The sequence below is a fragment of the Orbicella franksi genome, chromosome 2, assembly GCF_964199315.1.
Source record: "Orbicella franksi chromosome 2, jaOrbFran1.1, whole genome shotgun sequence".
Classification (NCBI taxonomy): Eukaryota; Metazoa; Cnidaria; class Anthozoa; order Scleractinia; family Merulinidae; genus Orbicella; species Orbicella franksi.
In genome coordinates, this window is record NC_138146.1 from 18,518,645 (window position 1) to 18,541,163 (window position 22,519).

At 39.8% G+C, this 22,519-nt stretch overlaps 2 protein-coding genes across 4 annotated transcripts; both read right to left on the reverse strand.

The window, feature by feature from the left end:
* Positions 1-6: 6 nt before the first annotated feature.
* On the reverse strand, positions 7-3,371 carry LOC145478403 (E3 ubiquitin-protein ligase RNF103-like). Its single transcript, XM_081456423.1, has one exon. It carries the CDS (start codon positions 2,959-2,961, stop codon positions 1,042-1,044), a length of 1,920 nt encoding a protein of 639 aa, XP_081312549.1. The 5' UTR covers positions 2,962-3,371; the 3' UTR covers positions 7-1,041.
* Positions 3,372-3,960: 589 nt separating this feature from the next.
* On the reverse strand, positions 3,961-21,905 carry LOC145478408 (uncharacterized). 3 transcript variants are annotated; one of them, XM_081456430.1, is made up of 2 exons: positions 21,256-21,905; positions 3,961-7,334 (listed from the first exon to the last, which is right to left on the reverse strand). In XM_081456430.1, exons 1-2 carry the CDS (start codon positions 21,293-21,295, stop codon positions 6,214-6,216), a joined length of 1,161 nt encoding a protein of 386 aa, XP_081312556.1. In that variant the 5' UTR covers positions 21,296-21,905; the 3' UTR covers positions 3,961-6,213. The 3 variants fall into 3 exon arrangements, with proteins under 3 accessions (XP_081312556.1, XP_081312555.1, XP_081312554.1); XM_081456429.1 differs by lacking the exon at positions 21,256-21,905 and adding an exon at positions 7,830-8,881 and having other exon boundaries at positions 3,963-7,334; XM_081456428.1 differs by lacking the exon at positions 21,256-21,905 and adding an exon at positions 7,794-8,881 and having other exon boundaries at positions 3,964-7,334.
* Between the last annotated feature and the right edge of the window lie 614 nt (positions 21,906-22,519).

Consider the following 22,519-nt stretch of genomic DNA (forward strand, 5'->3'; position numbering starts at 1 on the left):
GCCAATGTCCAGCCATCTTGACCTCACACTTGGTCAATAACCCGTACAGACAAAAAAAAGCTCAAAAACAGAGTTCCCCTTGTACAGAATAAACTAATATCTGAAAAGACATGGTAAAGCCTAAATATAGTGTAAGTTTACACATGTATAGTGAAATTTCCACAAATGCACTGTACCACAGCAAATTATCACAACAGAGGGCTGTAGGCAGAAAACAATTATGACTGAGGCAAATTATGAATGTCCCTGGTTAAATTCTCTTCCTAGGTATTTAGGGTGTTTATGATGACTATGAACAACAAAAAAAGACTGAGGAAAGTGCCTCAGTTTGCCTGTTATTGGCCATGGCCCTGCAAGCACCAGGGAGGGTAGCAAAGGGGGAGAGTGATTGAATTTCACACAAATTCACACACCACCTATACTTTCAGCTACTTACATGTATAACAACAGGGTTTTTTTTTCCATACGTACAAATCATATACACCTTTTCGTTGTTTTTCATGTGTTTTACTCTAATTTTTGCTCTCATGTGTCACGCAAAAACCCTTTGCAACCCTCTCAACAGAAAATGCAAACTTCAAGAGTGATACCTCTCAAGTTACTTCTCAAACTCATTAATAATTCATCAAGTTAAAACAAAGAAAATCACAACCGTGAAGGAGGTTTGGATACCCGGTCTTAATTAGCATAGATTTTGACGATTTTACTTCTCCGTTTATTCCTTAGTTTTTGTTTCGATTGAGAAGATATATCAAACACTCAAGACAGTGTTTCATTGGCTATCCAAACACCTTGAAGTTCGTCAAAAATACTCCGCTGCACGTCGTATTTTCAACTCTCTTCTCAGTGCTTGGATATCCAGATGAAACACTGTCTCTCATGTTTGATATATTACTTCTACAACCCTTGTGCTGAAAAATAGAGGTTAAAACAAATTTATCAGAAATAAAAATTTTGTTTTTGTCATGTTAACTAATGTTGTTAATGTAGTTCTAAGGACAACTGTAACATAAAGGTAACACAGTAAAAGGATGAATTCAGCTAGGTGTTTCTTTGAGATTGATCCCTTGAGAGATTGGTTTCCAGTGCTAGTGGTTTTCGCTTGTAAGCTGGCCAACGACAAACAGGGCAACAGTAATGACCACTGGTATGTCCTCCGCATAACCATACTTCAATACACTTTTGATGGTAACAATGACCACAGGGCAAACCAAGTAAAAAGCATCCTTTTTTGAAGTCCTCCAGACATATTGCACAGTCATGTCCCACTAGCATTCCAGCTGGTTTTGGAGATTCTTGGCAGCAAGTGCTGTGCTTCACATGCTTTTTTGTGCAATGCTCATGTTTTGTGTCACAGCATTGGTTTACCTGAGAACAGCAGAACTTCCACACTGGCAGGCTGTTGATATATTCAGTGGGAATTATTGGGCGCAGCCACAATTCAGGGACAGCAAGGCGTCGCACAAGGAGCTCAAATCCATCTTCGAGACCTGAGGCACTGTAGTCAACTCGTGGTTGTCTCAGGGAGGGAAATGTTTGAACAGCATTTGTTAGGTAGTATAGATCTTGAGCAAACCATTCGGATATTGAAGTAACATTGTTGTTTTCACTCTCCAGGCCAAAGTAACCATTAATCCTTACTTGAATCCATCGTATCAGCATGCCATACATGACATATCCACCAAATACAAGCCCCCTGTGTTGTAAACCCAAACATATGTAATCCCTCAGGATGGCTGCAACATCAGATGTCATGGCATATCTGCAGTACTTGAGAGTCAAATCCAGAATTGAGGTCAGGAATGGCAGTTGGAACAGTGCAAGAACTGGCAGGCACAGTATTATTAGACTGGTGTTGTAGAATATCAGAAGCCATACAAAGTGGATCAATCTTTTCAGTATACCTCCATTCATTAGGAACAATCTCATGAAACAGCTCATATTCACAACCAGCAGAACTGTCACAAAAACATCATTCACCTCTGGATGTATCGTTCTCAAAAATAGATCCAGCGGGCGGTATGTTATCCATTCTCCTTTTCTGTAGCCGTAAGTCAAATTCCCCTCCGGTGTAAATATCATAAGGCTAGGGAAATTATCCATGTTGTATTTCTTAAAGATATGTCTTTTTGTCATCCAATCGTGTATATGTACGTGTCCGAATCGAACCCTTCCTGTGAAGTGAACTGACAGTGAACCAAGATACAAAGGAGGATCTGGCAAGGTAGAAAATAGCACAACATAGACGGGATTTTCCTTCAATCTTGCTTTAAATGTGCCAGTAAATTCTTCTACGCTGTCAAACATTGCAATCTTGGATGACAGCTGTGTGTTTATCCATTTAAACACAAGTTCAACCGACGGTTTCGAATCGTATGTTTTTAAAATGACGTTACCCTTGGGTTGATTTCCCTGGGGCATTGAAATGACAAGGGATGGCTCGTGCCAGCCGTATTTTTTGCACAGTCTAAGGCCGTTTTCACAATTAAACGTTCCTATTCGAATGCCAAATCGAGATATCTTTCTTTTAAGCGCTACCCACTGCTTTCTACGGAGCAGAGAAGTATGACCCTGGGGTATGACATCAACCAACCAAGTCCCCGCTTTCGTGTCTTCCACTTCTTCAAAGAAGTGAGATGCTCCGGTGAACTGCAACTCGTCGCTTTCTTCTTTGTCGTCTCCAGAATTTTCGGTGACAAGAGAGCAGTTTTCAGCCTCCGTCACCGCACCACAAGCCTCAACCAACTCGGCAAGCTCTTTCTTCTCCACCAAGCCAGTGTAACTCACGCCCCGTTGTTCCAAGATCGCCTTCAGTTTTCTCACGCTTAGAGCGAACGGATTTAAAAGCTGACTGGCTAAACACCCCGCTTTTAACCATGTCGATGAAATTTCGAAGATCCGAGCAACAAGAAAGGCCAAAAGGAGATAACTCAACAGCACTATCAACAGCTTTGCCAACATGGCGATCACAGCATAATAACATGCATCGGATCAGGTGCTATATTTGGCGGCAAATAATCGATGTATTCTGTGTTTTGATTGGCTACTTCGAAAACGAGTCGCGAGATCCTGTACATCTGTGTGACTAACGAGCTGATGGGAGCAAGCGGTTTTTACTTATTTATGTTTTTTCCCTTTGATTTTATATCTGGTGAAGTTTATCATCGTCTTTAATATCGTTTAACTCAGCGGATGATTACCTTTAGCTGAGGAATAGGACAGCAGTCTACTGAAAAAGAGTGAGTGTTGAACTTCGTAGCCAGACTAAGGCATGGATACTCCCCATGACCAAGGTAACTCAAGGTCTTCACAACTTTGACATTTGAGGAAGATTTTCCACAATTAATAGTTACATGTATAGCTATGGGTTATTACTTGCAGAAGTTCTTTCTCGACACACCAAACAATTTTTGTAAAGCTCTGGGTAAAATGGCAATGGAAATATCCAGTGAATTGAGTTTTCATTGAAAGTAATGGACGACATATTCGGTGTTGGTTGGTCTGAGAACAGTGTGCCGCCATTTTAAATACGTTTCTTCTCAAATTTTTATTCAATTAACTGGAAATTTCCAATATCAGTGTATACCTAACGAGAAGAAAAAGCAGCCATTTAACTTAACGGGGCGAGTTAGTGACTGTTAATTGAAAAGAATGGTGCCTAAAACAGGGGCAAGGTTGATAGAGATTTCACTGAGGTTGACATTGTCACTGCAAGATGGCCAAAGAGCATGGCTGATACGTAGAAAACGTCAAACAAGTAACAGAGTGTGTCTGCATCAGAATTATTTTTAAACACTTAAGAAATGTTGTACAATGTGCAATACCTAAGATTTACTATAAATTATGGTTCACAAATTTGATAGGGATCTTGACAGTTTAATAATTATAGCCAGGGAAGATATTTGTTTACAAACAATTTTTTTGTTGTTTAAATTTCCAGGAAATGAAACAAAAGAACTCTCTAGCTGGCAAATTAACAACAACAGCTGACTTTACCGATATCTTTGCTATACTTTTTTGGGTAATCCCTTGTAAATATGTAGTGATTTTCTTGAGTGATTTTACCTTGAGTGATTTTATCTTTCTTTTTTTTTTTTTCCCCCTAGTCTCTGGCCTTCTTTTCTTTCAGAAAAACCAAACAGGATACCTGGAATATCAGTAAAACTGACAGTGTTAGAATGGTAAGTCCCTTTCGATTCTCTTCATTTCACATAATGTGCTAATCTAGACCCTTGGTATATGTAAATTCCATAACATAAGACTATAAGCCTTATGTCCTCCCAGGGAGGGATGAGGACTCCCATGTGGAAAGGATGAGGATGCTTGTTGTCTTACTTAGAGGTGTGAATCACAGAGGTTGGTCTCAGTTATGGTGTTCAGGATGAAACACCACTATTTTATCTGTCAAGGTATCTTTTGGGGTTTCATGCAAAGAAAGAATTAAAAAGAAATGCTGTCTGCCTGTTTTAAAGTGGTATGTTTTTGCGGGTCAAATCACGAGCCACACCCAGATTGGTCTCTGTAGGGGTTGAATTCAAATTATCCGACAAGCCTTCCCAACCCTCATATGGTGGAGTCCTTGCCTCCCAATTGGGATGTTCTCGTGCAAAGAAAGCAACACACCCAATAAGAGGAAAATGAATGTATTTTACACTCTTGCGAAACCAATGGCAACTTATTACTGTGGATATAGGCAGAGCACATTGGGGAAAACATGACAAGATAAGTGAGCAGAGAAAAACATATTCTCCATTTTCACCCCAGTTTGCTCTTGTCTTTCCTTCAATTCCTATATCAGTTTGTAGAGAAAAGATGAAGAGAGCCTGAAACAGGCTACTTTCACTGTTGAGGGGTTTTGTTGAAACAGACAGCATCATTAATGATAATAGTAAAACCTCATAGGCTTGAGTGGGCACTCACCTGTACTGATGACAAAAAAGGGAAGGTTAAAGTCATTTGCAAAAAAAGCCCCAGACTCTAGCTGAGGATAAGTAGTGCAAAGCCAGCTGTGCACCAGCACACTGTATGTTGTAAATATCTACCTCTTTGGATGCAGCTGTTTGCAGAACATGGCAAGTTTGTGCATTAATTAGCTCCTTAATGGTTGGTTGACAAGACAGTGTTCACTTGTTGTGATCATTTCTTTGGTTCTGGATCATTTGTTTGGTGGGGAGTATAACCCGTATTGGAAATCATTGCTTTCATACTGAAACAAGTTTATAACTTGGGCTTTGGTAATAATATTAACATCACTTATTGCTTGGTAAGTGGGAAAGGTTTTGAATCTGTTCGCTCTTGGTGTTGGTTAAGAGGAGACAAAGATCAGAACTAAAATCGTTTCAAATTTTTCAACTTTTATTCTTATCATCTTGTAGTGACCAGCACTTAGTTTATATAGTCAATAACCAGCTTGACTTAACTTTGTTTGTAATATTCTCTGACATTTGAAAAAATTATTCTCCTTGATAAACAGTTGTAAAATCTATAAATGTTTATACAATTGGGTTTTACCCATATATGAGTACATGTAAATATTAAAAAAAGCTATGCATTTTTGTAAATTGATTTCTACTTTGAAAAAAATTATGTATAGTAATTATTATTTCTACTTTACCAAGGAGAACAATTTGACAAAACATAACATCTTTACACAAAATATCTTAGATTAATTGTATACAGAAACCAGCTGTATCTTTTGTCTGTAAGTTTCATTGTATGAAAAATAGGTCCCTTTGGATCCCACTGGGACACTAAGTGCCTAAAAACATCTGCACATGAAAATATGTACAATAATAGGACCAGCCTAATTCTTAATATACTCAACTTATAAATACAACTAGCTTTACATGAAGTTCAACAATGAGCACTTCTTTTCAAAACATTAGCATCATTCTCTTAAACAGAAAACGGTGTTTGGGAAACTCTTGTTAGTTTGAAACAAATACAGAGACCAGCTGTATTGTAACATTGTGTTTCTTTGTATGAAAAATATGTCATGAGGCATCATTGTGGTACTTGCAGTACCTTGAAAAAAATCTGCGTAATGAAAATCTGTACACAGGACCAGCCCACTTTTCAATTTCTCCTTAAAGTAATATACACAAATGTTCTTGGAATCACTGAGTGTTCAACATATTAAGAGTTCCTCAATATTGCAATGTCTTTAACAATGTCTTTAACAGTGCCAGCACTGCTGTGTTTTTGGCAAACACTTTAAAAAGAGTTCACTGAGGTCACTGGGACCTGGAGTGGTGATGGCGTTGATTGAGGAGACCGGCTCTGAATAGGTGAAACAGTTCCATTAGACTGAGAAGCCAGAGCTTTTCTGGCCTCCTCCTCTTTCTTAGCTTGTTCTCTCAAATGGATCTTCATGTGGCGACGGCGTTCATCGGATCGTGCAAATCGTCGACCACATGTGTCGCAGGCAAATGGCTTTTCTCCAGTGTGAGTACGGATGTGAGTTGTCAGATGGTCTGAGCGGGAAAAGTTCCTCATGCATATACGGCACTGGAATGGTTTCTGTCCAGTGTGGGTTCGCATGTGGCGGGTCAGTTCATCAGACCTTGAGAACCTCCGAGGACAAGTGTCCACTGGGCAAGCATAAGGCCGCTCACTTGGTGGTGTTCTTGAGCGACCATCAGTGGGGTTGTTACGCTTGGCTTTTAATAAAGAGTTACCAGCTTTTGCAGGACGACCTCTCTGAACAGGCTTGCTTGGCATTGTAAGAAAATCAGCTGGTGGTGTTGTATGCAGGAGCAGTTTGTCCATCATTGCAGTATGATCAGGAGACATGGTGGTAGGAAATGGAGAAGGGCCACCAAGGATTGGCCACTTCATATTCAATGTAGCTGTAGCTTGCATAAACATTGGCGATGTGGAGCTCACTGGCTGCTGCATGGGTCGTTGGTAAAAGTTGGTCTGTGCTGGTAGTTTAGGGAGCCCAGAGATGTTCTGAGTGTTGTTTGAAGTTGTCACTGGTACCTGCTCTTGTGGAAGCTCTTGTGGATTGGGATTCTGTACCTTGTTTTGTCCTGAACTCACTTCCTGCGACATGGGAAGCTTTGAGTCTTGGAAGAATGAGCTCCAAGGCGTAGTCCCGGCCTGGCTGATTAACGGAGTAAGAACTGTACGGTCAGGAATCCAGAGATTATGAGCGGGCGAACTGTAAGGGGAAGCGTGTCCGCTCGGTGGCGGTGTTGATCCAGTAGGTCCTGAAATCACATCATGTAGACTTGGCCCTTTGAAATGGGCTAAGCGCTGCTGACAGGCTTTGATAGACTGGTTTACTCCTTCTTGTTTTACGTCTGGTACAGTGTAGTCCAGGTCAAGATCTCCTGAAAGAGCGAGAAAGGAAAAATCAGTGTTAGCGAACTAGTGTAAATAAAGCAAATTAGCATAAATTAAACAAAAGCGTTGCGAAGGAAATATAAGTAGGATCTAGCCTAACTAAGAGGGAAATTTCTTAGAAACAAATCAAAGACATTTGTATCCAGTGAAACAAGGCCGTAAACATTTGGGAGTGATAAATTTGAAATCAAGTTGCCGAAGACGAATTATTTACACACGTAGTCGTATGAAAGGATTCGAAAAGAAGCTAGCGCGTCTGATGGTTGTTTAAAATGTTCGATAGAAAAAGTTACCCACGGTCTTATGAGGAGCAAAAAGTTTATTTTTAAACGCCGACACGGCGGTACGCGTAGGAGGACTCGTTTCCGACCATAACAGACATTGGCAACCGAACGCTCGCTGGCTGTTAGATTTTAACGTCCGTTATTTTTTTTTAAACTAAGTACCTGGAACAGAAGTGTCGTGGAAATCAACCGGCTCACCAAAAATGTTGGTTGGTTCATCCATGCCGGAGTGTACGAATGAAAATTCCTCGGCACTGAGTTGAGGGACTTGGCGGGCTAGCTGAGGTGTGAGAAGGCTAGCAGTGTCGAAACCAAAAAGTTGGTCCGTAGCAACTTGAGCAAGGCTGTCCAGTGCTTCAGTCATGGTGATCATCATGTTAAATTATAAACACTTGTTTCTCCAAACGATGAAATTATTTGTCTTGTAGTGGTTTTTGTGTCGTTTGAACTGATCAACAGTATAGGTATAGGTCGAGTTATTGGCCAGCAACAACTGCGACTCGGCTTAGACTTCGGGGTCGTTTGCGTTCCGTCGGATTTACCTCCTTCGCTTCGTAGAGCTCGACGATTCTGTGTACGAACCGAGTGGGCGACTCCTTAAATGTAAAATCGATTGTTTCACACAAATACTTTGACGTGCCAGAATTTTCCAATAATGCAAGGCAGCCAATGAGCTCGGTGCTAATTTTAGCCCTAGTGCGTCAGCGCTTGACGCAGATAGATATTGCGTAAATGCGTATTGTTTATCAATAACCGGTATCGTCAAAGCAGTTTGATCGAAAGTGACTCTCGGCACATCTTTTTTCTTTTGACAGTCGGAAATCATGATTTGTATACTTCGTTGAGAATTTGGGTCGATTCGGAGTAAGCGAATTTCGAGTGTAAAGCGAAAAAAAAGCGAGAGTTCGGTTTGTAGCGTTACGGAAATGCTGATTGATAATTTGCATACGCGTCATCGGTTGTCACCCTGGTTTATATTGTACAATTGTTCAATTATTGTTTATTCTATGACGTTCATTCGCTGCTGGGTCCTCGGTCAGTCGGCCGTGACCAGAAAGAATTATCTAGACAGATTCATGCAAGTATGAAGAGGGTTTGGTTGCGAACTCTAAATATTGCACAATTTTTGGATGGGGTTATGCTCTCGCTTGAGAATACGGCTTCCTCGGACGTGCCTAATAATTTATTCGTGAAAAGACTTATCGTTAAAAATTCATCACTTATTGTGCGGATATCTTATTCAAAGCAAAATGTAAAGTAAACCACTTAGATTGGGAAGATCTTTCTTTTTTAATAAAACATAGCACAACCTGCCGTCCAAAAAAAAAAAACATACACATTTATATATAGATATACTTAAAATATAATTTCGTTTTTGGAACGTCTTACTATGAAGGTTGCTGGGACTGCTCGTGCACCCAAGACATTTCTTTTCCTTTATTATTATGGTAATAATAATATATATTTTAAAATATTCTAAATCGGGAAGTCTCCAAAGTATTTTTTTTTCGTTAAAAATAAACAGTTTCTAAAAACGGACACCAATTAAAGATGTCGTGGGTGCCCATGACAAAAAAGGAGGATTTGCCGAAGGCTAAATAACAGGGGCAGGTGCATTAGTCTTTTTCTTGGCTTTCATGATAAAAATAACCGGCCAACTACGTGAACTGACGTCAAATGCTTGCTGAGGATCCCTGTCTCGAGGTAACAGGTGAAAAATACGGATATCATTAACTTTATACTCATTACTTATTCATAGAATTTGGAAGTAAACGGATGAAGGAGGAACCGATGATATCGAATCACTGGAAAATCTTCTATTTTCTGAATTCGACGGTCACAGCCAATCCAAAAAGACCGTTATGATTGGAATCATTTTCCTGTAAAGCTGACGCGTTCGTGAAGCTCAACACTATTATGTCGATCAAAAACGTGCCACTTTTGGCACCTAAATGAGAGCGAAGACTCTATTTGCATTGCAAATCTCAAAGGGGTTCTCCATGTCAGTGTTATCTGTTTTTTTGGAGATCCGCCGTACTTGGGGTTGCTTATCAACGAATTTATCGAAAAGAACCATCAAACCGATTTGAAACCAAAATTCTCAGGCGAATTTTTATCGAAGCCGAAGTCGTTTATAACGTCTTTCCTCTTATTTCAAAGATGAGGCAGAATCTAGTCTATATACTGTATTCATGTTATCATCTCTGTAATAGTTTCAATCCATGAAGCACTCGGGTATTTCCGTCTCCAGTTTTCTTCCATGCTGATGACAAATATGATTCGAGGGTATTGTTATCAGTTTGTTGCACTATTTCTGGTGTGTTCCGGAACCACTGCCGATTCGCTGTACGTCAATAGCGTTAAAAAGGCAGTTTATTCTTAGTATGAGACAGAAAAGGCCCAGTAATTACATATGCAGTGTGCATGTCAAAAAGTTTAACGTTCGTTTAGATCATTAATTTTCGCCACCGAATATGAATATATTTTTTTCACTGTCGTGTCTAAGGACATGGTGGTATACGAAGGACATATCCTGCGTGATTTTCGGTATCCTTATTATCAATATTCTTGACAGTATCCTTAAATTAAGAAGAAACTTAATCTTCCCCACTTTGGCAATATTGTAAAGTCAGAAGAACGAAGGTTTGTGGTGCCCTTTTTGTCGTCACTTGTTAACAGACTGCTGAAGTCCTTTGCATTTGATAATCGTAATATTTTGTTGCTTTCGGCAAGCTCTATTCATCGTACGTATTTTCATAGCTCGGGTTTTAAATATTATTTTAAAAAATGAAAAATTAACTGGCGCGCAAAAAATCCCATGATTCAATTCCGGCAGGAGACCAGCTGCGCCGTTATTTTGTGAAGTGGACACCGATGTTGAACCTAAAAAGAAGCAGCTTTAAACAATTAATCTTTTTTTGAATTTTTTTTCTTTCCACCCATTATTTTCTGCACGAAAAATGTAAATTTAAAAAGTACAGAAATAAACCAAAACTAAATATAGATACAGTTGTTTCAGTCAAAGAGAATACAGGTGAGCAAAGAAGGAAAAAGTAAATTTAAGTAGTTGGGTTTTCTCTTTTTGCACTTCAAGGTTCACCTATGGTCTATACGAAAAAGAGGAGATGAATAAATAGTAAATAAAAATACTCTCAGATGTTTGTGGAATGTTTGGATACTGGAGACATTGGCCAATCTTAAATGTTGTTTTGACGGGTAAGAGTAAAACCTAAGGTCAGAATCTGTTCCGGAATTTCCACACATTGCACGCGTGAATTGCGCCCTGAATTGTGCGCGTGACCGAAAAGTCTTCGATGCGTGTCCAGAATGTTCCCGAGACGACTAGCCGAAGTAGTACGTGAATGTTATGATATGGCGCAATAACAACGCTGATGGCACGCGCGACTGACCACACATGACCTTTGTTCGGTACGTCTAGACACACCCATCTACGTGTGTATTCCGAAAGTCACGCAGGTTTGATAAGTGTCTATTTACGTTTTACAGTCGTGATATTGATATCCGTGTCTGCGCCAGCGTAGCAATCTAGAAGTGAATTTAAGAACGGTCTTGTGGCTCTTATGCCTCTGCAAAGGCGTCGATGTGCACGGTTCGACGCAAGCAACTCGGGCTGTGTGTTTGGGTATGTTTGCATTCGACTGACGGTTGGATCACTCTGGCTTGAGACCCATTTTAAGTCCTTGTTTACATTATTATGAAATATCATTCGGTTTTAAAGAGTATGACGTGATGTTGCTGTGTTTTTTGATGTCTGTTTGCAATACTCCTTGCAGACGTTTGCTTGGATAAATATTTACCCAATCCAGTTGCGAAAGACGCGAGGTTAGTGAGAAGATTCCTGCCTAGTTAAAGTCAGGTGATACAAATTTTGTTTGTATGAATGATAAATGGCTTCTTCATATAGAAACCCCTTCTGACTAAAGGAATTTTGAAAATTTGTTTCAGCCGAAAAACTTTCGATGCCATTTAGGCTTTACGTCATAAGCTTTCATGACTTTTATTTGAAACCCTGATTATCTTGCATGGTAAATAATATCGAAACTGTAAATATCTAAAACGGAAATGTTCAGTGATTGTTATCTGTTACACCTTTAAAACATACTCTAACTATACGAATAAACTGAACAAACCGGTAGCAATCTCTGCTTTTGACAACACGAAACCGACAAACATCAGTGAGACGAAATGTATGGCATGGACCCGGGATCGTGGATACTGCAGAGCATATCTAAGTCTGTGGGTTTGCGTTTATCGTGAAATGAATTGATGAACAACCGTGAGAAAGATATTACGGATAAAGTTTCGTTTCAACGTTTAGATAAGGCACTTCCAGCGTGCTTTAATCTTGTTAAACAATAAACAAGCTTTCGTTTCTTCCTATAATACCACCCGAGGGTATAATACCGAACGGTACATTTGGCAACAAACCAAGAACTATTAGATGTCATTATATTTCCCGTTACATTTGGAGCCCATTGCTGACAAGGATTATGCGTGCTTTGAGCTTGTTCTTAGCTCGCTCTGATGTTTTTTTTTTATTCCTTTAACCTCAACGAAAGAGGCAGTATCGCTTGCTTGAGTGCAATTGACAGGAATTTCACTTTAGCTGGTTTTACCGCAAAATCCCTCATCGTGTGAGCCCGGCGTGTAGGCGAGTGTGCGTTGCAGCGTAACGCCCGCGAGGCCTTCTAATTTTAGTGCTAAATACTGTTATAAACGACTCCCCCGCTTGCTAGTGTTATGGTTACTCTTCGGTGGAAGTTATATAACCATTTTAAGTAAATCGTTTCAGTAAGGACATAGGTAAGGGGAAACTAAGCAAAACAAAACAAAAACACGCAGGGCTGACGGCTTTGTTGTCCCTTGCTTTCGCCATTTGAAGGAGCATTATCACAAGCATTACTTCGAACCACAAGACTTATGTAATTCAATAAAAACCTAAAAGAATGCCTTGAGTTTCTGTTAAAATTGCTACACTGATTATTCTGAGACTTTTAAGAGGGTGTTATTGTGATTTAAACTTGCATGAAATTTTGATCTCTTGCAGTCGAACAAGTGGGGCAGACTCTTTGAACTCATATCTTGAAAAAAATTAAAATGGATTATTTTGTTGACCCTTCAAAAATACACATATCTTTCCCTTGGTGTTCTCAAGGTGCATTTCGTCTATGAGCGAGAAAGTACACAGCATTGATTTTGACACCATTTGTACCAAATCGCTGTGATAATGTCCGTTTTTTTTGTATGCTTCTCAAAAATTCACTCGCGCCCTGTCCCACCACTCTTAAAAGATGACTTGCTTGCAAGTTAGTTCTTTCTTTTTTACATGTCTGTGACAGGTCTTAAAGAATTCACCAGGCCCGATTCAAAACTCGTTCCTTCTCGTAGTCGAAAGAACGATTGAACGCACCGGACAGAAACCATTATTTCTTGACGAAGTTTACAAATTTAGTTACCGAGTGGGAGAACAGTTCGCCTGCAAATACACCAAGTACTTGACCTTATAACCGGCACGGAGGGCTACTGCGTACATAGAATATCTGCTTAAGATTACGTACCGGAAAACATGGCATTCTGTAAATATTTTAAGTTTTTTTTTTTTTGGCATTTAAACATGGATACAGTTATCAGCAAGAGACAGTAGTGTTAATAGGTCTGCCTTGGCGTGAAATAACACAAAACAACAGCTACAAAACGTAATAAAAAAAAAACTATGAAGACTATGATCTTTCATATATTTACTCGTAACAATAAAACTGTTAATCGATACACTGCTTTGAGACAAAGTACCCGTGCTAAATGCATGTTTTTCACTGATTAGAAAGTTGCTTGAAGTTTTGAAAGATTGCCAAGGATGTGAAGTAACACTAAGGCATTAGAAATGCTATCCTTAACTCTCATTATATCATGCACGTGACTCGCCAAACTATACAATCGACTGAATGGTTAAAAAAAATTTGTAGAGAAATGAATTTTCTTCAGGGAAGAAAAATACTCAGTTAGCTTAATGGTTAAATTAATTGCATTGTCATGGATCTTCTGAGTCAATTAAAGGGATTAACCTAGAGTTTCTCTCAATTTCACAAGTCGATGCAACAGAAAAGCTCGACCTTCATTGTTCAACAAAAAACACGGGGTGTTAGGCACATGGGTGGGTCAAGTTTAGTGGCAAGGAGGGAACAATGGTGGCCATATTATGTGCATTGCGTTAACAAAGGGATACCGCAGTCGCCCTATCTTTGATATGTATCTCACAGATTTAACGTAATTAAACTGGTTGCGAGGGCTCTTGTTAGCCTATACGATCACGCTATGTTTACTAAAACTACTTAATACGCCAAGAAAAGACATTTTGCACGATGTAAATAAGTCGTTGAAAAAATTAGAGCTAAAACTCGTTGATAAACTATTAATTTGCACTTGTCTGTTGTTCGGAAACTTGATATGGTAGAAAGGGAGATAACGGAACAATAATTAGCAGAATACCGAGACCGTATTCGTCTAATATGGCCTCTCACCTGTTCATCCATGCTTCCACCTGTACCCTGCCGACAATGCTTACATCCGGTTTTTTTTTTGTATAGCGTAGTCCAAATGTCAATCACGTTTATGTTTTGCCGTGCTCGTGCAACGCGACTGGAAACGAAAACACGTTTCGCACCCGTGCACCTCTCGCCGGGTGAATTCGTTTGCTCTTCGTTTGCGTTTAACCAGGCTTTTTCCACGTCATTAGCTTTCTGTTTGTTGTACGTTCTCTTCAATTTGCATTGAGCGTTCTTTTGCTAGTACCTATGGCCAGCTTACGGGACCAAAATGTAGCGTAGAAGGATCTCTATATACGAGCAAAGTGGATGTACAGAGTGCCGGCATGTCTCCTCATGAGTCTATTCGAGGATTTTCTTGGTACCTGATTACGATGAACTGCTGAAGTAGCTTCTATCTGGAAATACGAACATTGAGCTGTCGATTTACTTTTGCTCTACTCTATGGGACCAGCTACAAACTGCATGCAGCTTACGTCACTATCCCTTGCCAATGAGGTTAGCAATTTGTTGAGGACTGCCATTTATGTACAATTGAACTGAGTAATTCGGATACACATTGATGGAATTTTGTGTGCTGTAAAAGCACTTTTATATCAGGTAGGACTAAAACGTCTTTTTACGCAGCTGCTTGGCGAGACCTCGGATTTAGGTGGCTAAAAATCAGGAATTGTTAAAAAGCTGATAGTTTTTGGTTGTTATGTAACACGAAAGGACTGATCAGTGTTAAATGATGCTGCTCTAAATGCAAAAAGGCTTTTAAAATAAAACAAACTCTCACACTAAATGTTTTGCTATAACAGATTTGACACTTTGTAATGCAACCACTGTAAATATACTTGGCGAAAAAGCACTTTTTACTGAGTGGCAACGAGAGCGATTGAACATATGAATGTTTCAGGTGCTGTGGGTCAATTCAAGCCTGAAACTGTATCTGTCTATGTCGCTTGAGGTTGTAGTTGTTCGGCGTTTGCACAATACATTGCTGTAAATAAGTCAGGAGTTTTCGATAACAGATCTTTGGAGTTGTAGCGTTGAAAGTGGTTCTAATTAGAAGAAAATGGAAGTGAACCGAGATTTCAAGTTGCGTTCCTTCCAGCACCATTTAAGCAAGTTGCTTTACTCAGACTATTAGAACACATGCAACAGCTACTCGACAAGCTTGAAAATCGAAAAGCTTGTCTTTCTGGATGAAACGAAAAATGAACTCCTGACTTAGTTTGAAAAGTACAGATTGGATGTGATAAACATTGTGTTGAATGGGTAAACTGTTTATTGTGTCATGTCTCCAAACTGAGTCTAGTGTGGAACACTGACTACTGAGTTTTCACCTCTATCATGTAAACAGTCTAAAAGACTCTCGTTCGGTGTTTCTTCGAAGCAAAGGTTCAATAATTTTCCATGGTATACATTTTCGAGAATAGCCACGTTGTTACTTGTTTGATACAATCGAGCAGAAATGAAAAGACAGGCCATTTGCAGATCCTTTCACAAAACTGAAACGGTATTTGACTATTATTTGGTCCCTGCTTAACAGGTCACAAAGGTGTATGTTGTTGCTTTTACAGATGTTTGCCAATTCGACTATTTTCTGGGTGAGTAAAAACATTGACTTATTCTGGCTCTGGGTGTTTTTCAACAAGACCCTATATTGCTGGAGTTTGCACTTGTGGTAGCTAGACCATGGAAACACAACGTATTCAATTTGTAAATTCAGTGTTTACCACCTAACTAGATCAAACTTTTTTCTTCCTTCACCAATATTTTAATTAGAAATCTAACGGGTCGTTATTGTCATGGGGCAAGCTTATAACTTCACCAGACAAGAACACCCCTACCTCAAGAAAAATTTTCTTGCGTACCGAAAGTCTGCAAGCAAGTCCCAAACACTCGTCCACAAACAGTACACAAACAATCAGCTGTTGAATGTCGGATGAATCTTACTTTTCTAAGCCTTTTAAGTTTGTAGAGTTGAGCTGAAACTCAAAAGCAGCCCAGCAAATTTCCTTAAGGCTGGCTCAGTTCTTTGTTGACAATTAACCTGCTGATTTGACGTGTGCAATGTTGAAGTGGATGAATGTTTGCCGAATCAACTTTGCTTACGTTTGTGATGGCGTGGCTGCTCGTTCGTTCCCCAGAGGGAAACTAAAAGCAAACCAAAATGTCGTATTTTTCGACACTTTAACGGAAGAGTTTTCCAGTAAAGCCACCGAAACCCTATAATTATGTTATTTGCTCTGTGATTATCTGTGAAAAGCGAGGTATCTGAGCGGAGAATTTTCTCAAAGATTCTTGGGTAGACCATCGAATAACTTGACGCAAATAACTCAGTCACTATTCAAAGCTTAAATGGTATCGGTACCGCGGGGATAAAATTTTCAAACGCAATCCGAAAAGCGAATTTTTTAAGCTTTAAAGCGCAGCTAAAACGATAGATTTTACCTTAAAGCAAAGATTTTCTTTACGACGCGAGGAACTCTACAGGACCCCTTCCAATTTTTCTCATTCCAGGCTTTGCTTTTGTTTTGATGGCGTCGGTTAAGACAGCATCGTTCTCAAACTCAGTGAAAACGGGTAAAAGAAGAAAGGACCCTGGTTATACCCACTAGTCATTGAGCAGCAGTTTCTTTTCAGGCGGCTACTGAGGGTTTTGCTCCCAGAGCCAACTGTGATTAAGTGCTCCACGTGTGTTGTTTGTTACAAGCGATGATCAGAGAGCATGCCAATTAGCAACCGGGTAAATACCTCGAGTAGTAGACGTGTACAGTATAATATCTTCACAAAAGGTTGATAAACTGCTCAGTGATTCAGTTTTTGTGGCGTACGTACGACCGTCACTTGATACAGAATGAAGTGATAGGCTCTTTCTTGCCGTTATTGTCTTCAAACACCTTCGAGGAATTGGCCCATAGTTTTGTAGTGCATTTGAATAGAGGGAGACGGGCCCGTTTTAGGCGGCCCTCATGACTATGCTCCTGAAGTTTAATGTTCGTTTGCTGCTAAGGGTCCTTCCTTTTCCTCGATATAACTATCAAAAACCGTCCCAAGTGTTTTCTTCGCTGCGCTTTTTCAATAAACCAATTTGCTTTTGAATCACAGAGGAAGTAAATTTAGAAAAGCGGAACCAAACGGAACTCGATCAATCATGCAGGCAGAAGCACTTGTCATGCGAGCAACACAGTGATTTTCAGAGCAGTAACTTATTTGCTATTTTTCGCCGATAATTTGTCTGTCTTTTCGTTTGATCTCGAAAAATGACTTTGTCTGCTATCGAGATAAATAGCCATTGTCATTTTACGATGTCTCAGTGTCTAAAAAAGCCCCTTCACAGGAGGCTACCAACAGTAGCTTAAATTACCGTTCCGGAAAGGATTTCTAGTAATTTGTTTTCTTCGCAAATTTCAGTACAACTGACAATACATGTATTACTAAACGGTGCTCTTGTAACCGCATAAAACTTGGTTTTTCAATCCTACAGACAGGGAGTTCATTTTCAACGCTGTCAGGATTCTGAGGAGTTCTTGAGAAAGTTGTCATGCAGGATCAGCTCATAAAACTGAGCACAAAACATTGATCATTTGTGCATGTGGTTAGCGGTGCAAAATACTGAAGTGACTCGCGTTTCACGACATCTGAGAATTTTGACTCCAGTGTATTTCAGTACAAAGTGTTTTGATGTATTTTGCAGCTTATCGAGAGCTGTTGTAATATGTTAACACCGTACTGACAAAGTAACGCCGTAAAGACATGATATGATCGTCGCGGTTGTGGGAACATTAACAGCTAGACGAAACAACTACCTCATGACGTTGTCTGTAATCAACCGGTAGAATGAGATACTAACGGCTGGTGTTTACAAAGTAATGTGCTATAACACTATTGATGAAACAGCTGCTGGCTTCTTCGCCAGCTGATTGAAAACGAACGAGCCATTCGATAAAGTCACTAAGCTTGCAAGCTCTCTAAAATTGTTACAGTGTGCAGCCGAAGTGTTAGATTCATGCACAGTCAAACGTTGTTCCTGTTCGCCCTGTATGTTCAATGGACGATAATGTTTGAAGGAAAATAAACTTTTCGAATACACTTCCGAATAAACATTAGAGAAAACAAAACGTTCCGGTCGGAAGCATTTAAGACCAGTTTATGAATTTGTTTGGTACCTCTGGTTCATTTAGTTTAGAAAGCGGTGTGCAACTACATCATATGAGTGGCTGGAAATTTTACAAACCTGTTCCGCACCGAAATCCGCACGTCCTTTTAGAGAACATATTTTAGACAGTGGTTCTTGATACAGGAAGATTAAGGCTATTTCAATCACACGAAGCCGCCAAAAAGAACACTTGCAGAATGATACTCTCCTCCAAGTCATTCGACCCTAGACTCGTACAATAGGCCTCGTGGTTCTCAGAGTCGCGTGACCAACTTTCTTGTAACGATCCCACTTATTTGTTTTCTGATTAAAATTATTTTTTGCGTGCTAAACTGAGGAACTGACTTAAAAATTGTCAATGGTGTTTTAAAAGGGGCAAAGACTATTTTATTAGAAGTATTTTTCGTTGTGTTGAAGTCACCGACTTGTAGGGCTGAAGTACCCAGTTTAATATTTCACAATAACGTTGAATACAATATGTTCGCCATCGAGATCCATATCTCGGTTCAGTAAATGTAGCGGTTAGCAGTTTGTGCTGACATCGCGTGAGAATAGCCGTAAACTCAAAGCCGCAATTTCTCATTAGCAATACGCGTGTGTACCATGCATCAACATACTTTTGTTGGTGGCATGTTTTTCTTAACATGGAGTAACGTTGTTCGTGTGTCCGTTCTTCTGGGCTGGTTCTATCATTTTCAAACTATATGTTCACTCTCAGGCTACCTTCAGTCCCGACAGAAACGCATGGAAATAATTCCAGATGTCTGATCGGATCACGGTATAGTAAATATTGTAAAAGACTATCCAAATTGCATGTAGGGAAATAAATGGTAGCAAGAAGCTAAGAGGTGACACTTTTAGCTCCGTTCTTTTGGAGCCTAGATTAGTAGAATCTTATGATGTTAACCTTGCCTGCATTTTCAACCAATTGTTCTCCCTATGCTGGATTCAAACATTCTAACAAGCTAGAAATAGCTTCCTTGAACTTCAAACGTTGTGTTTTCTTAAGTAGTGGGGCATGTAGTTTTTCTTCTGATGAGAGTTATTTTTATGGATTTATATAGATGACGTTTTAGTGTGTTCAATATTGTAGCACTACCATCAGCCCTTTGTTTTATGTGGTTTCTAGCAAAAGAGCTGTCTTACGTTGTCCGCCTCTTAGCAAAAGAGCTGATTATGTTGCTTGCCTGCTGTCTCTGCTTCATTCTAAAGGTTTTGTTTAGCTCTATATTCGCTCTGACCAAACAAATCAACCTACACGAACCCAGTCAGTTGGTTTGGCTAACTGATCCTTTCTGGAACTTTTGTTTCGGTTTATTCCTTTATCCGACTTCTCTTGCTTTTCAAATTTTGTTTTTCTAGTTCAGAAAGTTGCCTTTTAAACCCACTCACATGGGCAAGGAATCAACCAAAAGCCACCTACAAATTTGTCGTCAATCTTTCGCCCTCGTTGCAATATCACTTTCTGTTTTTTTGTATCGTATATTTTCCGCTTTTTTTTTGTCGTGAATCCTCCCGCCTCTGTCTTAGAAACGAATTTTCGATTATCTGAGACCTGTACTCCCTTCTGTTCTTACTGGTTTTCCATTTATTTTTTTCAGTTTTCGTCTGGTAATGTTAGTTGCTTTGGTTCTAATAAACTGGCTTGTGTATGCGTCGGTTGGTGGCTTAGTCGCGGCTGGGGAACAGCTGCGTGGCGATTGTAAATCGTGGGCGCCCTCGAAGTCGACTTGAATTTATTATAAATTCATCAAGATGGTATTAGGTTCATGGTTTTGTACATGTAGTTATGCCTTGAATGCATGTATAACAGAAGTTATTATGGAGTTAGAAGACTGTTTTCTTGAAAAAAAAACCTTACCATAGTTTGAGGTCGTAAACCCCCCTTCTCCCCCTGGACATTATGGGCGTGCCAGGGAGTTTGAGTGGAACTATTTTTTCCTTTTTCGATGTTCACTTCTTTAAGCGTTGAGCAACCTTGTTATTGGAAAGGTCTCCGTTAGGATTCAGCCTCAAAAAGAGGATTATGAACGATAAAAAAGCAATATTTAGCGGTTTTTAGTCGAAGACACAAGATCTCCACATTTACACCCACGCACGTTAGTTGGATCGGACTATGGCTCAAAGAGTGATGTAAAAGAAGTTCTACCTATCGAGAAATTTCGCTTTGAAGTAATTACCCGGAAGAAATCGCTTCTAGTGAGGCTCTGAACGATGTCCTCGCAATTTTGTTGCTTGCAGCTAGAAAGCGAGGGTTGTTTTAGAGATGGCTTGAAACACTGTGTGGGCGACCTCTGCATATATTTCTCAAACTGCCTTCAAAACAGTTATTCTCTAGAAATTAACTTTGCGCAGAAGTGTCCGCTCTTGTGGCTTTCTTCTCCTCATAGATTAGAGTGTATACGGATAAGACTTCTTATTTTCAAACAATCGTATTAGAACTCTCGAAGGGCAGGGAAAAAATGAAGTGAACTTCCTTAAAAACAGCACATGCAGACCGTCACACTTAGTCAAGCAACTGCTATATATACAACTGATCTCTGTAGTAAAACGTTTCCGATTCACCGCCGCTCTGAATTCTAGAAACTGTTTTCAATTACTACGTTGGTGCTATAGGAATGCCCTACTTTATGTTAAGTTTCTATTTACACAGCAACTGAACTAATTCTATAGGGACAAATTATATACGAGTGAAGTGCGCGCGATGGTCACTCATGCGAAGAAGGACCGCTTTAAACTTTGTAAATTACATTCGAACTGTATCAGCTTAAGGGAAACAGAGAATTCTCATGCACAGATGAAGAGAGTCAAGATATTTTATAGCTTCACTCCAGAACCATGCTTGTTTCTATTCTCACATAAAAACACACAGTTGACCCACCGTTCGTGTTATCTTATAAAAAATAGTTACCTTCAAATGCTGGAAAACGTGGATAAGCCATTGCTAACATGCCCAATTAGAATCCTGTGAGGCTCTCACCGTCTAGGTTCTTAGCTTCAGTGCTTGGAAAAACGAGTTGAAATTTTCCTAAGTGTTTTCCGCTACAGAGCTGTGTCCCCTCGCTAGGCAAATACCAAGAGAAATGAGCCACCGATAACCCGTGTGCAGCGTTTTGGTGATGTAACCAATTATGCATATAATCGTAGGCGTTACGGCTCGTTGAACATTCGTAATGACGAGCGACAGAACTGCGTGATACGAGCGTGGGAGGACAACATTATGCCATAACAAAGCCATGACAACCATTTCCGAATAAATACGAACCAATCCCGAAGGGATGTCGAGAAGTGCCGTACGTTTTTTTTAGAGACTTATTTGGTGGTGTTGATGTAAAGTCGCTCTCGTCACGGTATTGGATTCCGTCTAGAAAGGGTTATTTAGAGCGCTGGCACAAAAGGATTAAAATGATCGCCTTTGCAATTGTATTTTCTAATTTTACAAAGGGTCGATCAAAGCTTTTATTTCGTAATGCAAAAATGTTTTCTTCACAAAATATAGGACGGATGCGTGGGTAGTCACCGATCACGTGGTTAAAGAGTTTCTCAAGAAAGGCGTTGACCTCACTACTAAATTATAGAAAACCGGAAGTTAGACCGGAAGTGTCCGGAAACATTTGTCGCGTATAAATTGACCTTTGTATCAAACGCTACAGTCAAAGTTATTTGACTTAACGTTGACAGCTAAATAGTCTCTGATTCCGACTTCCAATTAACTGATAGAAAGAGAAGTACTTGCTATGATTTAAAAGGAAAAACCTTACATAGCGCTCTCATTGTTCATCGTATTTCAACGTTATCTTTTATCGTGGACGTTAAATTTGATGAGCGTTAAGTTCATAGGTCACGTAAGCACGGACAGTAATACAAATGAGCCGCTACGGGGGCCTTTACATGCTACCATAATTCTGCCGCGTTTATTTCCATCCAGATTTTTGCAGGACCCTTTCAACAGACACAATCTACACGAGGCAATCAGACTTCTTCACCGGGATTATTTAGCGCCCACGGTTCTGTGGAAGGCAAAAATCACCTGCTGTGCTTTTGTGGACAATTTTGAAAAGCAGTGCTTGATTCAACGATGCAAAGTGCACCTCCTTTATTTACAGCTTATTTGGTTGACATATTCTGGACGCTTGCCTCTCTTGCTTGTCACCAGCCGTGTGTTGTCGACGTGT

Excerpts from the sequence above, each read along its gene's own strand:
- LOC145478403 (XM_081456423.1), bottom strand. The coding sequence starts at position 2,961 with ATGTTGGCAAAGCTGTTGATAGTGCTGTTGAGTTATCTCCTTTTGGCC.
- LOC145478408 (XM_081456428.1), bottom strand. The coding sequence starts at position 8,007 with ATGATGATCACCATGACTGAAGCACTGGACAGCCTTGCTCAAGTTGCT. Across the intron at positions 7,335-7,793 it reads CCACGACACTTCTGTTCCAG|GAGATCTTGACCTGGACTAC; the intron begins GTACTTAGTTTA and ends TCGCTCTTTCAG.